The 22,475-nt window shown below is 33.1% G+C and overlaps 2 protein-coding genes across 4 annotated transcripts; both read left to right on the top strand.

Moving 5' to 3' along the window:
* Positions 1–810: 810 nt before the first annotated feature.
* LOC119082162 lies at positions 811–2,898 on the top strand. The gene is made up of 3 exons (XM_037191570.1): positions 811–1,186; positions 1,299–1,750; positions 1,871–2,898. The coding sequence occupies exons 1-3, from the start codon at positions 884–886 to the stop codon at positions 2,643–2,645; spliced, it is 1,530 nt and encodes a 509-aa protein (XP_037047465.1). The 5' UTR covers positions 811–883; the 3' UTR covers positions 2,646–2,898.
* A 1,023-nt stretch (positions 2,899–3,921) lies between these two features.
* Positions 3,922–22,226, top strand: LOC119082185 (transmembrane protein 184B-like). 3 transcript variants are annotated; one of them, XM_037191607.1, is made up of 9 exons: positions 3,922–4,261; positions 7,120–7,332; positions 12,916–13,081; positions 13,172–13,297; positions 13,362–13,494; positions 13,564–13,897; positions 13,967–14,041; positions 14,100–14,184; positions 21,174–22,226. In XM_037191607.1, exons 2-9 carry the CDS (start codon positions 7,129–7,131, stop codon positions 21,395–21,397), a joined length of 1,347 nt encoding a protein of 448 aa, XP_037047502.1. In that variant the 5' UTR covers positions 3,922–4,261; positions 7,120–7,128; the 3' UTR covers positions 21,398–22,226. The 3 variants fall into 3 exon arrangements, with proteins under 3 accessions (XP_037047502.1, XP_037047504.1, XP_037047503.1); XM_037191609.1 differs by lacking the exon at positions 21,174–22,226 and adding an exon at positions 14,872–16,350 and having other exon boundaries at positions 3,923–4,261; XM_037191608.1 differs by lacking the exon at positions 3,922–4,261 and adding an exon at positions 5,613–5,771 and having other exon boundaries at positions 21,174–21,623.
* The last annotated feature ends 249 nt before the right edge of the window (positions 22,227–22,475 follow it).

Here is a 22,475-nt window from a genome sequence, read left to right as displayed (position 1 = left end):
ATGACAAGGGATAAAAATTTGAAAGTCCAGTGTGATCTTCACACTCTGAAGGCTTCGCCTCGGATCAACAATCACTTTGTTCAAGCATGCCAGTGTTTTGGTGAATCTATCAGGTAATCGGATGAAAAATCCAATTTTCTTTTGAATGTGTAGTTAGAAACTGAATAACGTAGTTATTCGGACTGTACGCCAATTGAGGGACAGCTCTTTGTGTGATTGTCCATTACCACTTACCTGGTTGGCGCGTAAAGCGAGAGAGAGACAAAGTTACTGTTTCGACCTCCGGTTCCATAGGCGGTCAGAGACTAGCGTGGTCTAGTCATCTTGAGTCGTTTCCACTGAGCCGTTACACGACACAAAATTTAATAATTATTATCATCATTACAAGATAAAATACTGGTGATATACTGGCAGTCTAAGAAGATTTTGAAAAGTAGTCATCGAAACGTAACAGATGTATAGTAAAACATCACTGCCTCTGGCATAAACATTATAGTTAAAACAGTGTTCGTGCTAGTAGCAGTGCTATGACAGTAAAGAAACATCGCTGATATCACATCACAGCACTGCTACTAGTACGAACATAGAAAATAGTAGCAGTGCTGTGCTGATACAATGAAATATCGAAAACTGTAGGTCATAAACTCCATCTGCAAGAAAGAACTTCATGTTGCACAAACTTTCGTTATCCCTCTCTTGTTTTCAACAAGAGTCACATATACAACAATAGCAAAATCCCTTCTACTCTATCTGCAAAATATTTGTTTTGTTCTGAGCGCCACCAATGTTAGTCCCTCTCTTAAATGACGATTTTCAACGCTGTTCGAATACTTCAAACTTTATGCACGCATTGTCATTTTGAGTTAACGTTCGTTTTATAAATATGACATCAAAGGAATATTTACCTTTACGACACAAATCTGTTGCATCACAAAAGCCGAAGCGTAAATATGGGCTCCAATCGCACATTTCCAAAGTTAGCAAACAGGCAGGATCTTCAGCAAGCAACAAAAAGAATCGATTTCATAGCCTGAAACCTGTAAGCGACATGAAAAAATGGTCAACATCCAATGCTGACTCGATGGATAAATGCCAAAACTCTTGTGGCCCTCAATCGTCTGCTAACAGTAAAATGGATTTGAGTGATATTATTGAGGATGAAGATTTTGCAGGTTTTACGGATATGGTAAGAACAGCAAAGAACCGCAATTGAAGCTGTACGAGCTTGAATGGTTTCGATTTACAGACTTCAGATGAAAAAGAGAACGTTCGATCACATGAACATTTTCCCATTTAAGGAAGACGATGCTTTCCAGCTGGCCAAATATGTTGAGTCGGATGGTCCTTTCGATGAAATAATGGTTGAAACACATCGAGAAAATCGCCCAAATCTGACATCAAACGCCGTTTTTGATCCACGAGTCGAAAAAATGTCGATGAGCGCCGCATCTCTTGAAGAATTATTGGATATTTCAATACTTGAACTACAGAAAGCAGGCATGCCATGTAATGGTAACACATCCAGTGTAACTTTTCGAAACAGCATCCAGTCTCAGAATAATGTGGCCAACAATTGCAATTCAAACAGAAGTGACGAAAATAACGATGAAAGCGAATGTATTTTCGTTTGTGAAACTAGAAGTGGCGCAGCAACCTTTCACAATGTCCAAAGCCAGAAATCTCATTCGTCAAGTGGATATCGAAGAATGGTGTCGAATGAAAGAGAGATCACTGGTGACCAAAGACGATCGTAAGTACAAGATTACTCAAGATTAATTTCTGATACAAGAGAAGATTAAGAAATTGAGTCTGATCTTAAAGAACACTAGAAGAACGTTTTATGAAAATATTGCCTTTGTTCTCTTTGCAGAGTTTCAGCGTCAGTTTCGTCACACTGTAAGGGTGCAGTTGGCCGGACACCATATACAACATTGACGAAAGGTGTTGCACTCAAACAAAAAGTGTTCCATTTATTCAATCAACCATGCCATAAATATTTGAATGACCAGTGCATTGGCGGCGTATGCAAATGGAACCACAGCTTGCCACCTGCTCGGGACATTTATCACAAACTGATGCTGTTAAATGACGAGACCGTGAAATACATGTATTTCAATTTCGTTTTGAGAACCAAAAAAGCTTTCCTCGTCTACTTTCCATCGATGTGCGAAGTGCTCGGAAAACGAAAAATGAGATCGATTCTGATAGGAGCAATCAGCAAATGTGAAGAACGGGACATTGCATCTCTTAAGTTTGTGTTCAGTGGGCTGGTATTTTATGGTTCGTCGAAAATGGAAGCCCTAACCACCATAACCGATTACTGCAGCAAGAGCAGAAAGTGTTATGACGTTCTTCTTGAAATAATGATTGAAACGGATGCTCTGTATTTCGTTGACACGTTGAAGCAATACTACTTATACGGGACTATCCGTACGGAATCAATGTACAAACTGTTACAACAAGTCGTCGACGCACCTGGTACGGCATTATTGTCGGTATTTATTGATGTTTTGGATAAATACTCAATGTGCCGCGGCTTCGATGAGAAAGCATTGAAAAATATTATACCCAGAGCTGCGAGTCTCGTTAAGGGTAATCTAAGTCTGACACAACAACTAAGTAACATCGTAAAGCGAATGGATTAGTTTTGTTACTTTGTTTTACTTTTCTGTATAATTTTGAGCATTTTTGATATTTTGGATCCTTCGAACTGCTTTGGACTTTTTTCATTTTGTTCTTTTGAGTTATTTGCTTTGAATTTGTCTTCCTTTAATTTTGTTATATTTTGAATCTGTTGAACTGCTTCGAAATAATTGAAATTCATTTACCAGTAATTAACATGAATTCACTTCTATTAATTTACTTTCTGTTTTCATTAATAAAAACCGCAAAACAAAATCAATTCTTTTTATTCAATGGAATCAACGTACTTCGAGCATGAGTACTGAAACTGGACAGTGTAAATTTTGGAACAAATTTTCATACTAAATATTTAACACCTGTCATTAGAAGCACTTTTGCTTGAAGCGCGTTGATGAAATGCAAGAAATGGTCATTTTTGATTTTTCACCGTTTAGTTGTATAAATCATTCACTTTGATTAAATTATTTAAATTGTGGTCTCGCTTCGCTCTGGCCACAGACGTAGAAATAAAATTTTCAACTTTTCTTCCCTCGTTGAACAAATCATTCATTTTCATGCCGAGAGCTTAAATTACGAGAAAAATTCTGTTTTACCCAGAGAATTTCAGGAAAGTCAGGTGACCTGTGACTAACACTGTTTTGAATAGTTAATACAAGAGAATTTTTCTGTTGCTAGAGGTCGATTTTAGAGCAAAAATCCAAGATTTAAGGTACATTTTGAGTGGCTACTATGTCAAGAAAACGATTCGGGAATTGATGTGTGTGGGCTCGTTAGAAAGTCTCGTTCATCACAAAAAATATACTCCAGCTCTCAGAGACCGAGTGGATTGAATTTCGAAGAATCTAAATAAGTTAAAATAACTTTGACATTCTCGTCGAAATAAGTGAATAAAAGTGAGAATAGTGTGAGAACGTAGCTAAACAATGACTGTCTTTCAAAATCTTTGAAAATAGTGAGTCGCATGCCTGCCTACATTTGTGTGCCTCAAAATTTGTAATTTGTAAAATTTTAATGCGTGGAAAAAGGCCATATTCATGTCAACCAGCACGAATATAATTTTAAAATCGAACTGCTAACATTAGTCAGAGCTTGTCTCTTATTTATGACTCCGTTAATAGATCAATCGAAGAAAGTCTAGTCCGCAAGGCAATTCTTTCATTCTACGTTTTTGAATATATTCCGCTTACGTGATAAGCAATATTATTGTCAACACTGCTAAACTGTCACACTAGCGCCACATAGCCACCTTTTAACCGAACTACTCTGTTCAATCATTTATTCTAGTTCAGTGTATTCAGTACTCGTTTCCATAATGGCCACAGTTTTTTGACATTCCGTCGTTGTTACAAAGGTGAAAGAATTAAATTGTGTTTTTTAAGTTCTGCCTGTAGAAAACTTAGATTTCCGTGATAATGATCGTACAAAAAACTTTTGAAGAAGTAATGTGAATACAGCGACTTGGACTTGGATTGTGAAAATTTGGTGAAAGTGCTGATTGAGTGATTTTTACGTGTGATTATTAAAAAAAAAGAAAAGAAAGAAAGAAACGCAAAATATAAGACGGATATTACAATAAATAAAAGAATTGCCTCGAGAATATTGAGTTGTGCAATTTCAGGTAAATTCGCAATTTTACTTCATTGTTTCATATTTTTAATTGTGACAACTTCAAATAAAGAATATTTCTCTTGTTTTGGAACGATTTCGTGAGATTGGCCCTGACATATTTCGTTTATTAGTTTAGTTATACTTTTACCAAACGATATTTTTTACTTCCAAAATTAATCGACACCTAAGGTATACCTTTAATACGTTTCACGATTGTGGATGACTCAATTTTAGTAACATTTCGAGATAATCCCCTGGTTACATGAATCAATGTTTTGTTGACCTTTTCGAAAACAAGAGTTTTGGTCGTTTTGGTGTAGTAATTTTCTTTTCGGTTACAATAACACGACAGGAAAATAATAAGCATTTATGACGTTCGCGTTCCATATGGTTGAGAAATAAGTGTCGTCAGTGCGTTATTATTCTATAGCACAGTCGAAATTTGGAGTATACAGTAACCAAAACACTTGAATTCGTTATTTACCTACAAAATCCATATATTGCGTAGATACCATGTGTGCTAGCGGTTCTTCTTAAACTTGTGGTGGAGGTTACAGTATCGATCTTGTATTTTTTGGGTGGAAATGTAATAAAACATTGTTTAGACGAACAAGACATAAAAAAAACTCTTCAATTAAACACATGTAACGGTCTTACAGTGGCGAAATCCAATTGAATGTGTTTCAAATCGGTGCATAAATTACGATATTTTCTATTTATAAACGTTTTAATGCTGTCGTTATGCTTTTGTATGTTACCATATTGCCTTACACGAAATCCGAAATTAGCGCATTGTTCAGTAGCTGCGATTTCAGTTCGTAGGCGTATGACATGGAGTTTGATTTGAATAGCTCGACAGAAACAATTCAACCGTTATCTGCAGCAATTACAAAAATAAGAGGTCGCAAAAGAAGATGTTAGTATATGGTCTCATATAGACATTAAACAAAAGAAGTAATAGATTTAATTGTTATTATCGCGTCTGCTAAATGGTTAAAAAAAAGCTGTAATCCTCCTACTGTAATTATTGTACCATTACAACTGTATATTCGGGTGTATAATGCGAGGCTATTTAATTTGTGTGATAAGCAATTCCATGAATCCGATTGAGTCAATTCAATTAATGGAAATACCAGACTCAAAAGTTTTCTTTTTTGAAGTTACAATTACTGTTCTCATCCGTATCGTGTAAAGTTGGTAATAAATTGTCTCAACATTTTGTTATCATTATCGCTTTTACAGTTGTGTCACAATGCGATAATTATATTAAATATTGATAATTTGACGTATACGGTGCTGTGTATACTCGTAACTAACAAAATAACATACGAACGGCGAACCAGACACATTTGAATCTATATCGAAGTCATTATAATTTTTCTGTTCAGGTTTTTTTCGTTTTGTTTAGCGTTTGTGTTTTTATTGAGTGATACGATCATATAACTCACGATAAATTGAATCAATTTTAACTTAATGCCAAACAATTAACGAAGAGAGGAAGCTGAAAGTTGTTCTGTTGTGTATGATGTAACTCGTTTTTATTTGAAAGAATCAACATTTTATCTCCTTATCTGAAAGTAGATACCAAAATTGTTTTATGCTTGAGATAGAAATTTATTTTCTTTTATGACACATTAGAGCCATTAGAGTTAACAACAATGTGAAACAATTTCGACGAGTTTTATGTTTCCTTTAAATGAGTTGAGCACTTAAAGTCAAAAGGTGCTAAATTTCATTCGTACGATCTGTTGATTTCAAATATTTAGCATTTAGCAAGGTGTATGGTACACATGACAAGAAAAACATTTATTTTTCTGCAAAATGTTGAGTTGTGAATTTGAATAAATGCAATTGAACGAATAACATTTTTGTATAGTGCGTGACTCGATTAATATTACCTTCAAGTATACTGGTTACTGGTTATGCGGCTTGTATGCACATGGTGTTATTATTTCAGTTTGTCGCAAAACAACATTCTATGGTTTCGCAATTGATGCACCACATCAGAAATTGACTTTCTTTGCACAGAAATTCAATCATTAAATCAGCGACCATTGCATACATAACAAATTAATTCTTCAATGCAGAGGTCACATCCCCGGTTCGGAATCGTTTTTAAATCATACCTGTTCAGTTCTTAAGAATGAAATTGATTGACTAATGATTGGATGAAAATATACTCATACAACAATCGAGTGAATTGGTTCCGTTGTCACATACATTTCTGTAGTTGCTACCTCAAAATTACAATAACAGATGGATATTTCTGTTGTACGTCTGAATTTTTCCTATTGCGCCAAATATACGTCTCGTATGTTTTTAACGAGCTTCATGATTAATTAATTACTGTCAATATTGAACAAACAGAAAGGTAGATATAATTGTCGAATGCCATTTGCATTTCTATAATTACAAGAAACAGGCTAATGTAGAAATGAATGAATGAAGTCGACGAGAAAAAATGTGTAAAGTTTGTCATCCCATTGGAATCATTAACTTTGTTACCTCACATTGCGTGTGCATGAACAGCTACAGCTATTTTATAAATACGTTGCAATATGTGTTACCCCCTGGTAATTAATCTCGTTTTAAAATGACTCGTATGATTCTCGTCTGATCAAATTGATACAGTCTTTTCAAGTACTATTAGCAGCTCTAAACATATTTTTATCCTCAAAGAACCTTGAGCCGTATCCTGGAAGTTGTATCATTCTCACAACGTAATTGTCTTCCCATCCCCACAGTTGAATTAATAGGCAAGAAAATATTAGAAAAGAAATATTTTATAACCTGTATCACGTTAAGATTACACTAAATTCGAAAAATTCATCGAAAAATAATGTTTCCCTTTCTACTGGTTTTTTTCAGAATTATAGCATGTCTGTGCTGCCTACAGAATCCGTTTTGAATGTTACAACAAAAACTCCTAATCTTATGGTAAGAGTAACGGAGACATCAGCTGCCGCACTTGCCATGGACCCGCTGAGCCATGTTGGAGATGGTATTTTTCTACAAACAAAAACTGCGCAAGGCATCGCCGGGGCTTTCGTGTGGGTGGCATTATTTTTAACATGTCAACAGGTTCGTCTGAATATTTTATTTTCCATTTTATGCTCTATCAGCTACCATAGAAATTAATCACGATTTAGAAGGTTGTGTCTGAAATTTGTGGCATCTAAACGATTGGTGTTGTTTGAACACTTTTTTTTCGTTTGAATTTTCAATAAAAAAAAATTGAAAAATGTAAATATTTGATGGGAACTAATAGTCAATACATTTCGATAAGAGAAATTAATAACATTTTTAGCTGATAAGATTACATTGAACGAACAATTTCAATTTATTTTTTGTGTTTGATTACAATTTCTACTGCACACTCAGAACAACGTACAAATTACAATACACTCATATAAGCCGAAACGTCAGTACGTACTCGAGTGTATTCTTATTATTTTAATTAAAACGGCAAGCCATCTGTTGTTTTGACAATAACGTCAAACGTAAGCAATGGGCAATATGTATTTTCAAATAAATGTTTAAACAAATAAAGTGCTAGATTTTGCATAACACTATGCGACACTTTAAACTAAATAACTAACAGACTGAAACGTTATATGACATACAGATACACGTTCAAAGACTGAAACATAAGAATCGTTTTATTGCTTGAAAAACATATGATGATTTCATGCTATCAAGATTAACAACCAATTTTGCCAAGGTAAACTTCAAAAATTATATTTTCAATTAGATGACTAATTTTAGCGAATTTGTTCATCATATGATTCAAAGAGTTACCAATTTTTAATTCACTATTTTATTCAGAAGTCACGTTTTATTGTCGCTTGTTTTTGCCAAGCATTTTTATGTCCAAAAATCTTTCGTTTCACATATTCACTAACTTGGTAACTTAGTACTGAGTCAACATTCAACACAATCATAGTACATCGTAGGTCAAATCGCCAAAAAAAGGTTTTCCTATGAAACTACACACTACGACCTCTTGCATATATTTGGAGGGAAGACGTATGTGACCTTTAAATTCGCATTGAAAAGATTATTCTTTCAATGAACTTCTGTTGCCAAAAATGTTTATACAAAAATTTCTGCATCAGGCTAGGTGAAAAATGTAGGTATTTAATCGGTCAAATTACTGGCTTCCATCAAGGTAAGCGAGTTTAATTGCGTTGCGCATAAAGCGTATAAACGAGCTAATATTTCAATGTGAAACAGATTCAAACAGAATCAAACCGAGCGCCATTAATTGCTACTATATATACTATAAGCGTTGTAGTGTTGCAACAGTTCTCATCAAAACAGAAATGAAAATTTGTAAATTATTATTATCAATCGGCTGATTTACTCTCTGCTACCAGTGTACGCACAACACAACATTTTGATCAGAAGTTGTGCGAAACACGAACAATGAATTTTTTACTCATCAGAATCGAATGTTTTGAATTTATTTTATTGCCCATTTTTACTCGTGAATGAAACAATGTATATTCCATTGGAGGTTGGGCATTTCTATGCTCATTACATTATGGTAAACCGAAATTGTTGATAGATGAGCGTTCAATGACTCCTAAAATGTGAATGTATGATTTATAGGTGAGTGTCTATGTATATATACAGTACACGGTACACATAATACGTTGGGAATTATATCATCTCTCTAAACGGTTTAAAAATAAATATAACAAAATTGGTAAAGAAGAACTGGAAACAATATACACTAAAACGAAAATGAAATAGAATGTGGAAAGACGCGATACATAACCAGCCAATTTTGCAAGCAAATCGAATATCGAATTGTGTAGCCATCATAAAAAGAATTAATTCATGCTAATTAAGCGATTCGTTTGATATATGTTTGGACGGTTGCATGAAAGTAAAATAGAAATTAAGGGAATCTGTTATTTTACTATTTATGTTGCCCATTGAGCGTAGCAAGCTAACTGTTCTGATTTGCGCTATTTTTCGAAGAAATTGTTTATGTTCTTTGATTGCGAAAGATTTGTGCTTTTTGGACCAAACAATTTTCTATGCGATGAATTGATGATTGAAGAATAACTTAAAATACATTAGCAATGCCCTGACCATGGACCGACCTGTTTTAGCTCAAGTATGATATATTATACCTGAGACCTGATACTCAAAGTTTCAGGTTCCCGGTGAGGTCTCTGTAGGCTCTACTAATTGCTTGTTAAAATCACAGCTGATCAATGGACAAAAGTAGCAGCAAAATATTGTCGAGATCAGGCTTCATGGCCTGAAAACTTCCAGAATCTTGATTTCTGAGCCTAATTTTTGATTGACTAACTTATATAACTTGCATATTAGTACATGTCATTGACTTTAATGATTCTAGAAATATCGGTTTTCTGGGTAGAATCCACCTTTTGTTGATGCTAGAAAGTTTGAATGCGTTTGCATATTGTGTGGATAAAACTGTCTATCTCAGTTTGGACATAGTTTCGCCATCGTGAAATAATGCCGTCCACATTCTCAGTGCTGTCAGTAAATTTAAACCATCGATAACTCGACAAAACTGCATTCTAAGCAGCAAAATGTGTGTATGGGCCTAATTAGGAAGACTGGGAGACAGAACGCACATTGGACTTCATAAGATAAACATTTGTCGAATTATCGACGATTTAAATTTACTGGCAGCACTGAAAAATGTGGACGTTATTATTGCATGCTCCAAAAATCTAAAAATTAATTTTCTTTTGAAACACATTTTATGACATGCTAAGCTGAAGATTTATATTAAAATTCCAAAATCCATTTTTTTTATGACCAATAATCCAAAGAAACATCTGTGTGAAATCAAATCAAATCATCAATCTCGATTTGTTTGATATAAGTACGCACGTCGCACATTGACATGCTTTTTCATGTGTTCAACAAGAGGTATGTAATTGATAAATAATCAATAAAGAAACTGGATATCTGAAATATCCTCTTGTATTTAAGATCAACTCAGGAAGCAATCACATTTACCCTAAACGTGCTGTTCCAAAGCGGACGACAAGAAGCATCACATTTAAAATAAATCCAACTGTTTGGATCGATGAAACGTTTCCAAGTTTTGCATGCAAAAACTAAAATGGAACATTAAAAAGAAATTTTGATAAAAATCAATACATTTCCGGACTTTATTTTCTCGTTTTCGTCACTAAATCCATGTCGGTTGTTTGCGGGGAGATTTCAACTTAAGGCTTTTTTTAACGATAAAAACAAACAAACCATTTTTTATGAAAAGACACCACTTGATACCATATTGATGGTGTGGATGTTAAAGTTCTTTTTTTGTGTGTCGTCCATAAGAATTGATTGAAATTATTGAAATTGATTCGTATACGACACACTGACTAAAAATATCGACTGCGAAGCAGAAATAGAAAAATAGAAATGAAAAATAAATGAGACTTCGTTGTGTGTAATTGGTGCTAACAATCGATTTATTTTTATCATTTTGTCCAAGTTTAATTCTTACTCGTCGATAGTGGAAAAGTTTACAGTCGCACAACTACTTCCACTTATGTGGCACACCTAAGTTTGAATTGCGAACATTCACTTTGCAGTTAAGCGTTACGTACGTTCAACTGAGAGCTAATTTATTTTTATCAGCAGGAATTATTTATTAAAAGTCAGGAATACCAGACCAAACAAATCAGACATGAATTTCGACAACGAAATTTTATTAAATTCATAAAATTCAGATAAAATAAGTTAACATTTCCTTATACTGTTTGGCAAATGTCTTGAAAAGAATTTTATTTTGATAAAACGTGAAATGTGGATGTCACGTCATTCTTATATTTAAATTCAATTTCGATAAAATTAACACGAAAGCGGAAAGCATACCAATGTCGGCTTGGCTTCTGTGATTCGAAATAATACTTCCAACTCGACACAATATTGTGTCAGCTGAAAGCAGAAAGTACCTGTATTATCGGTATACATATAAGGCTTATAGCTTTTCTTTTGATACTGTTCCATCTTTTGAGTACATATATATAAATGGAAAAAACAACATCAGCACGAACCGAATCACCATAGGGGATGGTCAAAGAAAAATCGATATGTGTCGCATAAAAATATATAAAAAAAATTGTTTAAATTAATAACTTGTTTGCTTTCTGTGAACTGGTGACTTGTCGTTTATAATAAATTACAAGAAGCGTGAACGTTGAAGATCGAATAACTTCAATTTATTTTAATGGAAACTGAAACATTTTGTTTATTCTTCTTGTCAAGTGAATATCTTCACTTAACTCTCAATTCTATAAATAAGTTGTTAAAGCTAGGGATAATACCGAATAATAATAATAATTCTCTAGGCTACATCCTATCTGAAGGATCTAAACTAAAACACTTTCGAAAGTAGCTGCCAAATGTGTCAAATGCCATGTGAAAGTGAAAAGCATATTGCTTGGATTTAAGAAAAGCCAGATCGCAAATGTGTCTTATTAACTTTGCAAAAAAACATCCAAATTATTATAAATGGGAAATTATAAATTGATTTGCTTGTTATCGTTTGTTTATTCAAACATGTAAAATGGACTTTACTGTAGATTACTTATCGATATGCAAGGCAAAAACATAATTTTTCATTATAAAAATGAAAGGAAAATAGAACATTAAAGTCGTGTCCCTTGACAATCGAGATCTGGTTTTCTCAGTCGCAAGATTAATTTAAAAATAAAAAGATAATTTTTTGGTTCGAGCTAAGCAAGTTACATATACAAACAATTGTTTGTTATCACAAAGGCACATTTCAAACGCGTGCTGATGCTGATACAAAAATGTATTTGTTTTTGGATAATGATTCAGGGTTTTGGAGACAAAAATTTGAAAATGTCATACTTGTTGAACATATAATTTGAGCATAGCGCAAACATTTGTAAACAGATGAAGACGTTCATTTTATTTCATCATAACTGTTCGATGCCATTTAACCTTTTACAAACTGCAATAGGCTCACCGTATAATCGTAAAAGTTACATCTCCTGGTCCACCTCAGGGCCTATTTTTGGAAATTTGTTTGGACATTTTTTTCCAAAATTTCCAAAAAATTGCTAAAAAATTCCAAAAACTGCGAATGTCCAAAAACCGAATTTTTCCATAATTTCGAACTGTTTTGGCAACTCTTGAGCTCAGCCTTATGTTTTAGCCGGCTCTCAATGATTTATGTTTGATTATTGACGCTCTCATCTTTCAAATTAGACATGCTCGTCTTCATTTGAAACCTGATAGTGTCAAGAAATAATCGAGAGTCAGTTAAAACACAAGGCTGATTCAGCAGCTGCCAAAACCGTTCGAAATGGTTGAAAAATTTGGTTTTCCAAAAATATGCTCTGGTCCGCCTAATGATAACACAAAATCTTGTACTTCAGTACATTACAGTACTGTACATCTTGGTATATTGAGAGAACCTTATTCGTTGTCAATAATCTAGCTGTTTCTTAAAATTCGTTAAATTCGTTTAAAATCAAATTTTTATTATTTACCCTACCTATCGTTTTACTCAATGTTCCTTACAGATTTTAATACAATAACTTTCGACGGCATCTTCAATTTACAGTCATTCTTAGAATTTGCTTACATAAAAATGAAGCAGCGAAGATAACCAATTTTGCTCTCCCTTCTTTTCAGATCTACCAGCACTTGAGATGGTATACAAATCCACAGGAACAAAGATGGATTGTGCGAATATTGTTCATTGTTCCAATATATGCAACATATTCGTGGATAAGTCTACTGTTTTTCAATTCAGAAAGTGTGTACGTGTATTTTTTCACTGTCAGAGATTGTTACGAAGGTTTGTTATATACGTTCGACTTTCACATTACGCTTTATGATTGAAAAGGATGTTCACATGAAAATGATTTTCGTTTATTTTCCTTTACAGCATTTGTAATATACAATTTCCTTTCCCTTTGTTATGAATACTTGGGTGGTGAGGGTAATATTATGTCAGAAATCCGTGGCAAACCGATAAAATCATCATGTCTTTATGGAACATGTTGTCTGGGAGGTTTGTATTTTGCGTCATTTATTTTTGCTTTCTCTGACTTAATTATCACCTTCTTTATACGTAGGTAAAACTTACACCATCGGATTTTTACGGTTCTGCAAACAAGCGACGTTGCAATTTTGTTTGGTTAAACCTCTGATGGCATTTGTAATAATATTTTTGCAAATTTTCGGTCATTACCATGATGGTGATTGGAGGTAAAAAAATTTATTGCTGTTACTCATGCCTCAAACTGTCTAAATCTAAATGATGTTCTTATTTTACAGTGCGAATGGTGGTTACATTTACATAACAATCATTTATAATATCTCCGTTTCGCTCGCTCTTTACGGGTTGTACTTATTTTACTTTGCCACACGCGATCTACTGACTCCATTTGAACCTGTACTTAAATTTTGCACTGTTAAATCGGTGATTTTCTTGTCATTCTGGCAAGGTGTTGGTCTGGCTATCCTAGAAAAAGCTGAGGTGATTTCGCCTATTGTCAGCGATGGAGCTACCACCTCAGCTGGTACTGTATCAGCTGGGTATCAGAATTTCTTTATTTGCCTAGAGATGTTATTCGCTGCTATCGCCCTCCGATATGCATTCCCTTATCAGGTATTTTCATCACATTAATCATTTGAATGGAACTGGAAATTTGAGTAAAATATTTTCCGTTTCAAACAGGTGTATGCTCAAAGTTGCATGACAGACGTTCATGGACGATCCGTAACTATGCAGTCTATTTCCAGCAGCCTGAAGGTACATTTTTGTTCATTGTTATGTCTGAAGCATTTTTTCTAATGAATTTTGAATGTAGGAAACGATGAATCCAAAAGATATTATGACAGACGCGATCCACAATTTCCATCCACAATATCAACAGTACACGCAGTACAGTTCAGGTAATTGAATTTCAATTTTATTTGGACATTTGGATGTTTAGATGTTGTGCACATTTGTTGGTTTGATTTTTTTGATTTTATGCGAGCCGAGATTGTTGCAAATAATAATCGAACAGCTCTGGCATGCTTTTTTTTATAATTTTCTATCAGCACATCAGTTCTTACGCGGTAGATGTTATAGCAAGCACAAGTATTTTTTCATTCTCTGTTTTTGTAAATTATTTCTTAATGCTCATAAGTGACGTGCGTTTTTGAAAGTCAAATATTCGGGTTACTTCCGGTTTAGATTCACACACGTTGCCCAATGAAATTTTATTGTTTGAAGTTAAATTTACTTCACATCGGTTAAACAGTGAAATGTGATACGGAAATTCTACCGGCGATCCAAGAGTAGTGTAATTTCGTCATAAATACAGCTGATGTAAGAAGTACTTTTGAGCTGATCAGCATTCTAACTAACCGTTCGTTTTAGTAGATTACGGTGCCATTAGAATTTATTTCAAATGATTTACGTACGATAGACGCTAGCAGTTTTATTCTGATCACCGTAGAAATCGTTTAGAGCACTTGATCACAACTAATGAAACAAAAACACCAAACTAATTAGAAAGCTGTGAAAGAGCAAAACGAAATTGTCGAAAGATTTTTTCTTCGAAAATGTAATTGAATCTAAATTATTATTTCCAGAGGTCACGTCGTCCCAACAATACGAGAAACTTTAAATAAAAGCTACCCAAAATATCCATTACACGAAATGCTTAAACTTTATCTCATCGACTTTTATAACATGCATTACTATAGCTTGAATGAATTGAGTAAAATTTATTGTTTTTTCAACTCAAGAACGTCTGTCGATTTTGTAAAAGGATTGTTTTCGTTTTTTTTTTCAAATAAATATTTTTTTTTGTGTTAATAGATAGTCTGTATGTATTTTAGTAATACTACTGCCTGATTTTCGATTTTTTTTTAAAGATGAAGTGAAATGAATTTGTGTTTATTTATGATAATTTCTTATGAAATAAGGTCAATGAAGTGAAACTAATGTGAAATTTAATTTAAAACAAGAAACTAAAATCGAATTTATTATGCAATGAAAATATCGGATCGAACCTAAATCTACACTCGGGAACTCTGACATACGGTGCCAAAACCACACACTCGTCAACAACGTGAAAAGCCAACTGGCACAAGATTTCATGTTACCAGAATTTGGTAGATGCGAAATTAAGTTGATGAGGATCGGAACAGGATCTGAAGGTCAGATTATCTGAATATGATTAGAACTGATTGAAATGTTTTGCCTGGCCAGAATTTACAACTGATTGAAATGTTTTACCTGGCCAGAATTTACCTGAAATCTGATGGTCACATAAATCAGGTCAGACATCAGGTATGTCTTGGATTTTTTCAGGTATCACTGAAATCTGCCCTGATTTACCTGGACTTTTACCTGGTCTTCAGATTTCAGGTAAGTTCAGGTCAGTTCAGATTCAAGTTGTTCCAGATTGACCCGAAATTCGAGTTCAGATCAAGGGATACCTGACACTCCAAAGTCTTAACGGGATTCGGATTGTGAAAAAATTGATTTAAAAAAGTGTGATCTTTTTGCTTCGTGTGTGAGATTCCCCGACACAATCTACTCATCGGCAAGCATCCAAAATTTGATTAATCTTTTGTTTCGAAAATGTTACTTCCGTACAATTACATCCATTTTGGCAATGTACCTGTTTTGTCAAGTCGTCTATTTGAGATAACATCTCATAAAAACGCAATGGCCTCATTTTAAACGTTTGGATAAAGTCAAAATATTAAACTATCATCATTTGAACCAGAAAGAGGAATTGTTGCGTGTTTCCGTTTCAACGACAAAATCGGTTTTTATTAACTGTAAAGCTACCCGTAGTTGTAGTCACATCTTTGGAAATGTGTATTTACTTTTACACTACAATTGGATGTAGATTTTTCATTGCATTTTAAATTTTTTGACTCAATTTTTACATTATATGGTATAGTTTTCCTTTAACCTTTCGGAAACGGAACTCTGTTATCGATATCGATAACAAGAGAAAGCGATTAAAGAAAATTGTAATTGTTTAAACAAAGGAAAAGGCAGATGTAATCTAATCATTCCATTGTGATACGCTTGCCGTTTATGAAAGGTTAATTTAAAAGAAATTAAAATTATTAAAATGCACGCCAATAGTATTTACTGAGACGGGCTTAAATTGCAACGAAACTTAATTTTCTTTTACCTCAAAGCGCCAACCAATAATGTAGATACAGTTGAAGTAAATTAGCTCAGAGGCACAGTATTTAATTTGCATCGATTTGACCACCACAACTTAAAATGTGCCTTTCTTTTTCACGTACGGAAGCAATGTCAAATATTTAAAAAAAATCACTTTGGATACAAAGTTTAATTGGTCAGATTGGAATTTATCTTAAATGGGTCCGTCCTAAAAACAGTGGGAGAAATATTGTATTTCGTCAATCTGCATAATTTCATTGGTGTGAATTTCTTATCATCAGAATTATACAGAAAAGAAAATGTTCGAATTATTCTTACTGAAAATAAAACGAAAATTTGTAAAAAAAAATAAACACGGACCCTCCGTCTAAACGAAAATTCTGTTTCTGGAGAGTGTTTCAATAGATCAGCTCAATGATTTGAGTTGGTATATTTGGGATGTACATTTTTAACTGAAAACATTGAATTGTTTTTTTTTTCTGTTAATTTATTATCAAACTTGCTCATACATAAAGGCTTTTGTAAATAATGTTGGCTGATCGCATTCAAATAAGAAAAACTATTTAATGAATTTATAATGAAACAAAACTTTAAAATTATAAAAAAATAAAAATTTGTAAATTGCACGAGAGCGCATGATTTAAAATTTCTTTTATTTTTTAATTGATTGATATTTTTTACAAATTTGATTTAAGCAAATTATGGTGAAGATCATATGGTAGAAATAGGCCATAGGCAATATATCCAATAAACACAGAGTATTATATAATAAAGGACCTTTGCTTAAAGGCATGAAAAACGTCGTCAGTATTCTACAGTATTAATCATTATAAAAGTGAAATTGAAACTGGAAGTTACTTATAACTGAAACTTTTCAATTTAAAGAAGAAATAATTTCGAAATCAAATTTCGGTCTTTGCTCATGATTTTATTTAAAAACATGAGAAAATATCTAGAACAACGTTTCAGCCTACAATCGAATTTCACAGTTTTACGGTTGGATTGAACATATTTCATCTTCAAATTATTTCGACAGTAACTTTTTGTTAACTCACTTTGAAAATCCGTTCCGTATTCCAAATAATTCACGAATTCTTTTCCGTTAAATTTCTAGTTACATAAATGATTAATTCGGTTCTGGTAAGGATCCTATTTTATACCGCTCCGGAAAATAATGTGCGAAATTGACAAACAAATGATCTCTGTTTTAACACATCCAATTCAATTTTTATGTTATGATCTTCACCGCTGTTGAATGGTATAAGCCAAACTTTATCTATCTGAAATCTCAGAAATTGATGTTTGGTATTTTACGTATTATTTTAACAGTGTGCTTAATATTGGAATGATTTTTATTATATCATTATCTGCAAAAGACAAAAAATAACCTAATGTGATACAAACATAAAATTTTGCGGCAAAAAAAGATAAAACAAATTGATTGAATAGTTAAGTTAATTTTATTATCCGACTCGGGAGTGATTGAATTTGGATTTGTGTCAAATTGAATTACTTCGGAAATTGATTTTAATTTAAGATAATTTTAAATCCATTTCTCTTAATTTATTGTGGTAGATTTTCTTCTTTTTTTTTTGATAAATACAGCATAATGTTAGTACAACTTTTTTGGTGTTATTTTTATGTATTCTGGTTTGTTGTCGACCTGGTTTTTGCTTTTCAGTTGATTGGGGATTATATATTGTAATTCAGATAATTCAGGGAACATGTATAAAGATCTAATTCTTTATGATTCGATTTAACGTGTCGCTACCTCAATAATAAAATGTCTCTTAATCGCTCAATTTAGGTAAATTTTCTCAGAAATATGTTAGGTGCGTCTAAATGCAACAAATTTAAATCATCGTCGTCAGTCCGTCCTATAATATGATAGATATTTTTTCGTTTAAGTTTTTATCCGGCTTTCCAATCAGGTAAATCGGTGGAGTTGGCTTGCTAATTAGACATATTCAATCGTATTGATGATAATTCATCTGCCTAGCATTCGTTGTCAATCTGTGCGAAAATTATTTTAATAACAAATTAGAAGACTCTTTGCCTTGGTTAACACATTCAAATTAATTGCGGCTTGCCAACTTTCGGCACCCTGGACTTTACTTAAATACACGGAAAATTCGGCAAATTCGACATTTGTTGTGTGCTGCATATATTTGCTGCAGACTGAATAATGTTCCCGTGTGTTGTATTACAACAAACATGTAATATGAATATTTTCAAAATATAGTTCCGGCAACAATATTATTCAGCTCGTAGGAATATTGTGAGGTTCCCAGGTATATATTTGCTGTGTGCTGAATTATATCTTCAAATTAGTTGTGGGATGTATTACTTAACTTTACCTGCATGCCGAATATTGACTAAATGGTACTGTCGAACTATACCTGCATGCTGAATATTGACTAAATGAATAAAGTCGTCTGAATTTAGAATGGACTTGGACTATGCAACAATAAATTTATTGTTTTAATGAAATAAAAGGAAGATCTCAAGAACATACGCATAAAGATGATTATCAAATCTAATTTTATTTCTTCATTTAAAGTTATTTCTATTTTTACCGAATTAATATGCAATGATAATGTTACATTTATGTATTTCAATAGAAATTTTGACGAACGAACTTTTAAATCCATTTTCGGTGTTAAAGGCTTTTGAAATGTTAACAGAAATAGTTGGTGGTATTCAGCAATAAATGATGGAATTTGTTTATGTACTGTCCGTTTGACAAGAGGATCGCCACGGTTCAGCAGGGGGTTTTGAACATTTGTTTTTTACACGTTGGCACAAGTACTCTTGTCAGATTCAAGATTCTTTTTACGAAGGTTACGCTGATTATACTTTGTGAAAAAGGCCAATACCTTGCAAATATGTCACATCTTGGACAGAATTTGACACTGCAATATCTGCAACATGAAAAAACTAAATGAAACCCCCTGAAACCCCGTGCTTCCACCTACGTAATATACACAAACTAGGTGAGCCAATCTTAATTTATTAATTCGCGTAATAGATGCTCACTATTAATGTGAACAGTTTTTTTGTAGAACGATTGAAAAAACCTCTAATTCAGAACCAGGCTCAGAATCAAAATAATAATATCCGATTACATTGCTTAGTGGGGAGGAGTACTACATTTCATAGAAAATAAATTCAATTAAATGTTGTTGCATAACCCATTCTAAATACGGACGACTTTATTCATTTAGTCAATATTCAGCATGCAGGTATAAATATGCCTGTGTGCTGCATAAAGCAAAGTAACAACGGTTCGAAATAAGACTGCCACTATATGCAAGCAGTATAGCAGCAGTGGTAAAGTCGTTGGCAGTCAGAAACTGAGGTTAAGCATCGATGGTCGCGGTCCGTACTTGGGTGGGTGACCGGAAAAAACGTAAGCAAAAAAAAAATTCTGTTAGCAATTTAATATGATGAATTTAAATATAAATCTACGGCTAATAACAAAAAATAATAATAAAATTGAAAATAATAAAAAAAAAAATTTTGAAAAAATTTTTTCGTTTTTTTTGCTAACGCAAATAATATTGATAAAGTTAATTAAATCAATTTCTTCTATTAAACGATAAATTAGGTTGTTTATTGAATTGAAAAAAATGGCGTCATTTTATATTATAAAACAGGCATACAGCTAAGACCTGCACGCTGAAAAATAATATCCAGCACACAACAACAATATTCATTAGGCGGGCATTGTATGATCCTCAGATATGCAATATGCAGCACACAACTAATGTTCTATAATCGTGAAGCTGTTCCCGATTTCTTCGTCTGGGGTGCATATATGAGTTTTCCGTGTAGTCGAGGAATGCCTCCAAATAAATTTCTAAAAATCCAAAACTGAATTCTAGATTTTTAGAAATTTATTTGGAGGTATTCGACGACTATTTAAGTAAAGTCCAGGGTGCCGAAAGTTGACAAGCCGCAATTATTTTGAATGTGTTAAGCGATGAATGGGCCTATGTTTATTCGAAATCAGTCCTAACCCGCGCTCGTTTCGTAAAGTTCGATTCATACAGGCTCGATCGAATTGAAATTTGATCAAATTGAAAAACTCAAACTTGGAAGGTAGTAAGTTGGATTTTTTTACATAGACTACAGGTCGATCGTGGAGGGACGCACTTCTGAGATTTATGGAATAAATGGATTGAATTGAATAAATGGAACAAATGAACCACTTGGGGTCGGTTCTTTTACGAGTAAGTCACACATTTGATCGGAAAGAAACTCAGCCTCTTAAGAATTCTCATATCAAATGAAGTAATAGTAAAGCAGCTGATATGCTTGTCGTCTGTTAAAAGTCAATTCTTTCCGATTGAAAAAAATTAAACGAAAATATTTTTTCCATTGTTAAAACAATCGAACTCAAAGAACGTAACTTAAGAAGATTGTTGACAAAACTTGGGAAATTTTGAAGTTTCCGGAAGTGTCTGGCGCTATATAAATGTGTCCATCAAACAGTACTCAATCGATAAAATTGATTAATAGTAAACCAGCTGCTCGATTAGCAGTACCTATTTTCTTGAGCGTAGATAGGTAGATGGGTAGCATCAAATGCTAAGCGCATTACTGACTCACTGTAATGTATGTGACCATTGTATGTAAAATAAACCGTAAGTACTAAGCATTATTCTTCATTATAAGCTTTATAATCGCTATCTGTACACAAAATTTTTGTTTATTAAGTAAACGTCTCTGTTTTCGGCAGGTGGTAAAAGCGCAAGAGGAATTCGTGTATCATCCTACGATCCCGATGATCCAAACAATCAAAGTCAAACCGGTAACAGTGGTACGGAGGCCGGTGGTTATGTTGCGTCAAAAACACTGGGAAATCAACGTAAATTTATGCCAGGCAGCCAAAGAGTCGCTACAATTAGCCAAAATTATAATGAAAAGACAATGCTATTAAGCAGTGACGACGAATATCAATAAATTTTAGTTTTTTAACGATGTTATTTAGTCAATTCTTTCGTATACATGTGAAAATTAATTTATTTATTTCATATAATAGATTTAAGTGTGCTTTAGAAAAATTATTGAAAAGTTTTAGTTCATCGTTCGTTTATTTATGGACCACTGTAATGAGTAATTTAGAACTTTTAGGTTTTTTCTATTAAAATATTACATCCCTTGCCTCGTATTTCATTTTTTATATAAAAATTTATCATTTTTAAGAAAGAGCTTTTGAACTGAGAGCTTTTTTCTGAAATGCCAGTCCAACACAAACAATATTCAATTAACTAAAAGACATCGGACACATCCTAAAACGTAATATGAATGTAATTAAAATTTAAACCAACCAGAAAATGTAAATATTGAGTCCAGCCTGTGTATACAATTTCCACAAGTGATTAACTGAAATAAGTTAATAGGATTTTTCGTCCGGTGACATCGGTTGTTCGTTTTTAGCCAAAGGTATGTTTAAGATGAAGTGTAAAATTGCAGAAACTTTATGTGCGTATGCGATGACTGTTCAATTAACATCTTGCTTGCTTCAATTTTATCGCTTCGATTATTTCGAATTATTGATCATTGGCTACCATGAATATGTACTCTTGACGATCCTATTGATTTACAATGTTTTACAAGGATTTACCGATGATGAATGATTGAACAATTTCATCATCACACGTAATGAAACAGTAATTATACAGAGAAAATAACAAAAACAAACAGAAAACGAAAAGACAAAATTTTATTTTTATTTTTATCAATGAACAAATGAGCAAACCCTGCCCCGCTTTCATACATTAAATTAAAAAAAAAGAAAATGAAACTTAATATTTACAACAAAGGAAAATTTAACCACAATAATAATATAATACCTCTAGATAAAAATTATGTATTTAAATTACAAGAAAAACAAAAAATATTCTTAAATATCCACATAAGTTATAAATGAAACTAAAATGAATAATCTATAACAAAAAAAGAATGATTTTATTTATGATAAATAAATGCAAACGAAGAGAAAATCTAAAACCTGTTCTATTAACTTCAACTCACACTT

The sequence above is a fragment of the Bradysia coprophila genome, unplaced genomic scaffold (genome assembly GCF_014529535.1).
Source record: "Bradysia coprophila strain Holo2 unplaced genomic scaffold, BU_Bcop_v1 contig_391, whole genome shotgun sequence".
In the NCBI taxonomy this organism is placed as follows: domain Eukaryota; kingdom Metazoa; phylum Arthropoda; class Insecta; order Diptera; family Sciaridae; genus Bradysia; species Bradysia coprophila.
This window is presented reverse-complemented; position numbering and strand designations above follow the sequence as displayed.

Bases quoted from the DNA above. Each gene is read 5' to 3' on its own strand.
- LOC119082162 (XM_037191570.1), top strand. From the start codon at position 884: ATGACATCAAAGGAATATTTACCTTTACGACACAAATCTGTTGCATCA. The intron at 1,187-1,298 runs GTAAGAACAGCA...TTCCCATTTAAG, and splicing joins TTGCAGGTTTTACGGATATG to GAAGACGATGCTTTCCAGCT. The intron at 1,751-1,870 runs GTAAGTACAAGA...TTCTCTTTGCAG, and splicing joins ACTGGTGACCAAAGACGATC to AGTTTCAGCGTCAGTTTCGT.
- LOC119082185 (XM_037191607.1), top strand. From the start codon at position 7,129: ATGTCTGTGCTGCCTACAGAATCCGTTTTGAATGTTACAACAAAAACT. The intron at 13,298-13,361 runs GTTTGTATTTTG...CTTTATACGTAG, and splicing joins TGGAACATGTTGTCTGGGAG to GTAAAACTTACACCATCGGA. The intron at 13,898-13,966 runs GTATTTTCATCA...CGTTTCAAACAG, and splicing joins GATATGCATTCCCTTATCAG to GTGTATGCTCAAAGTTGCAT.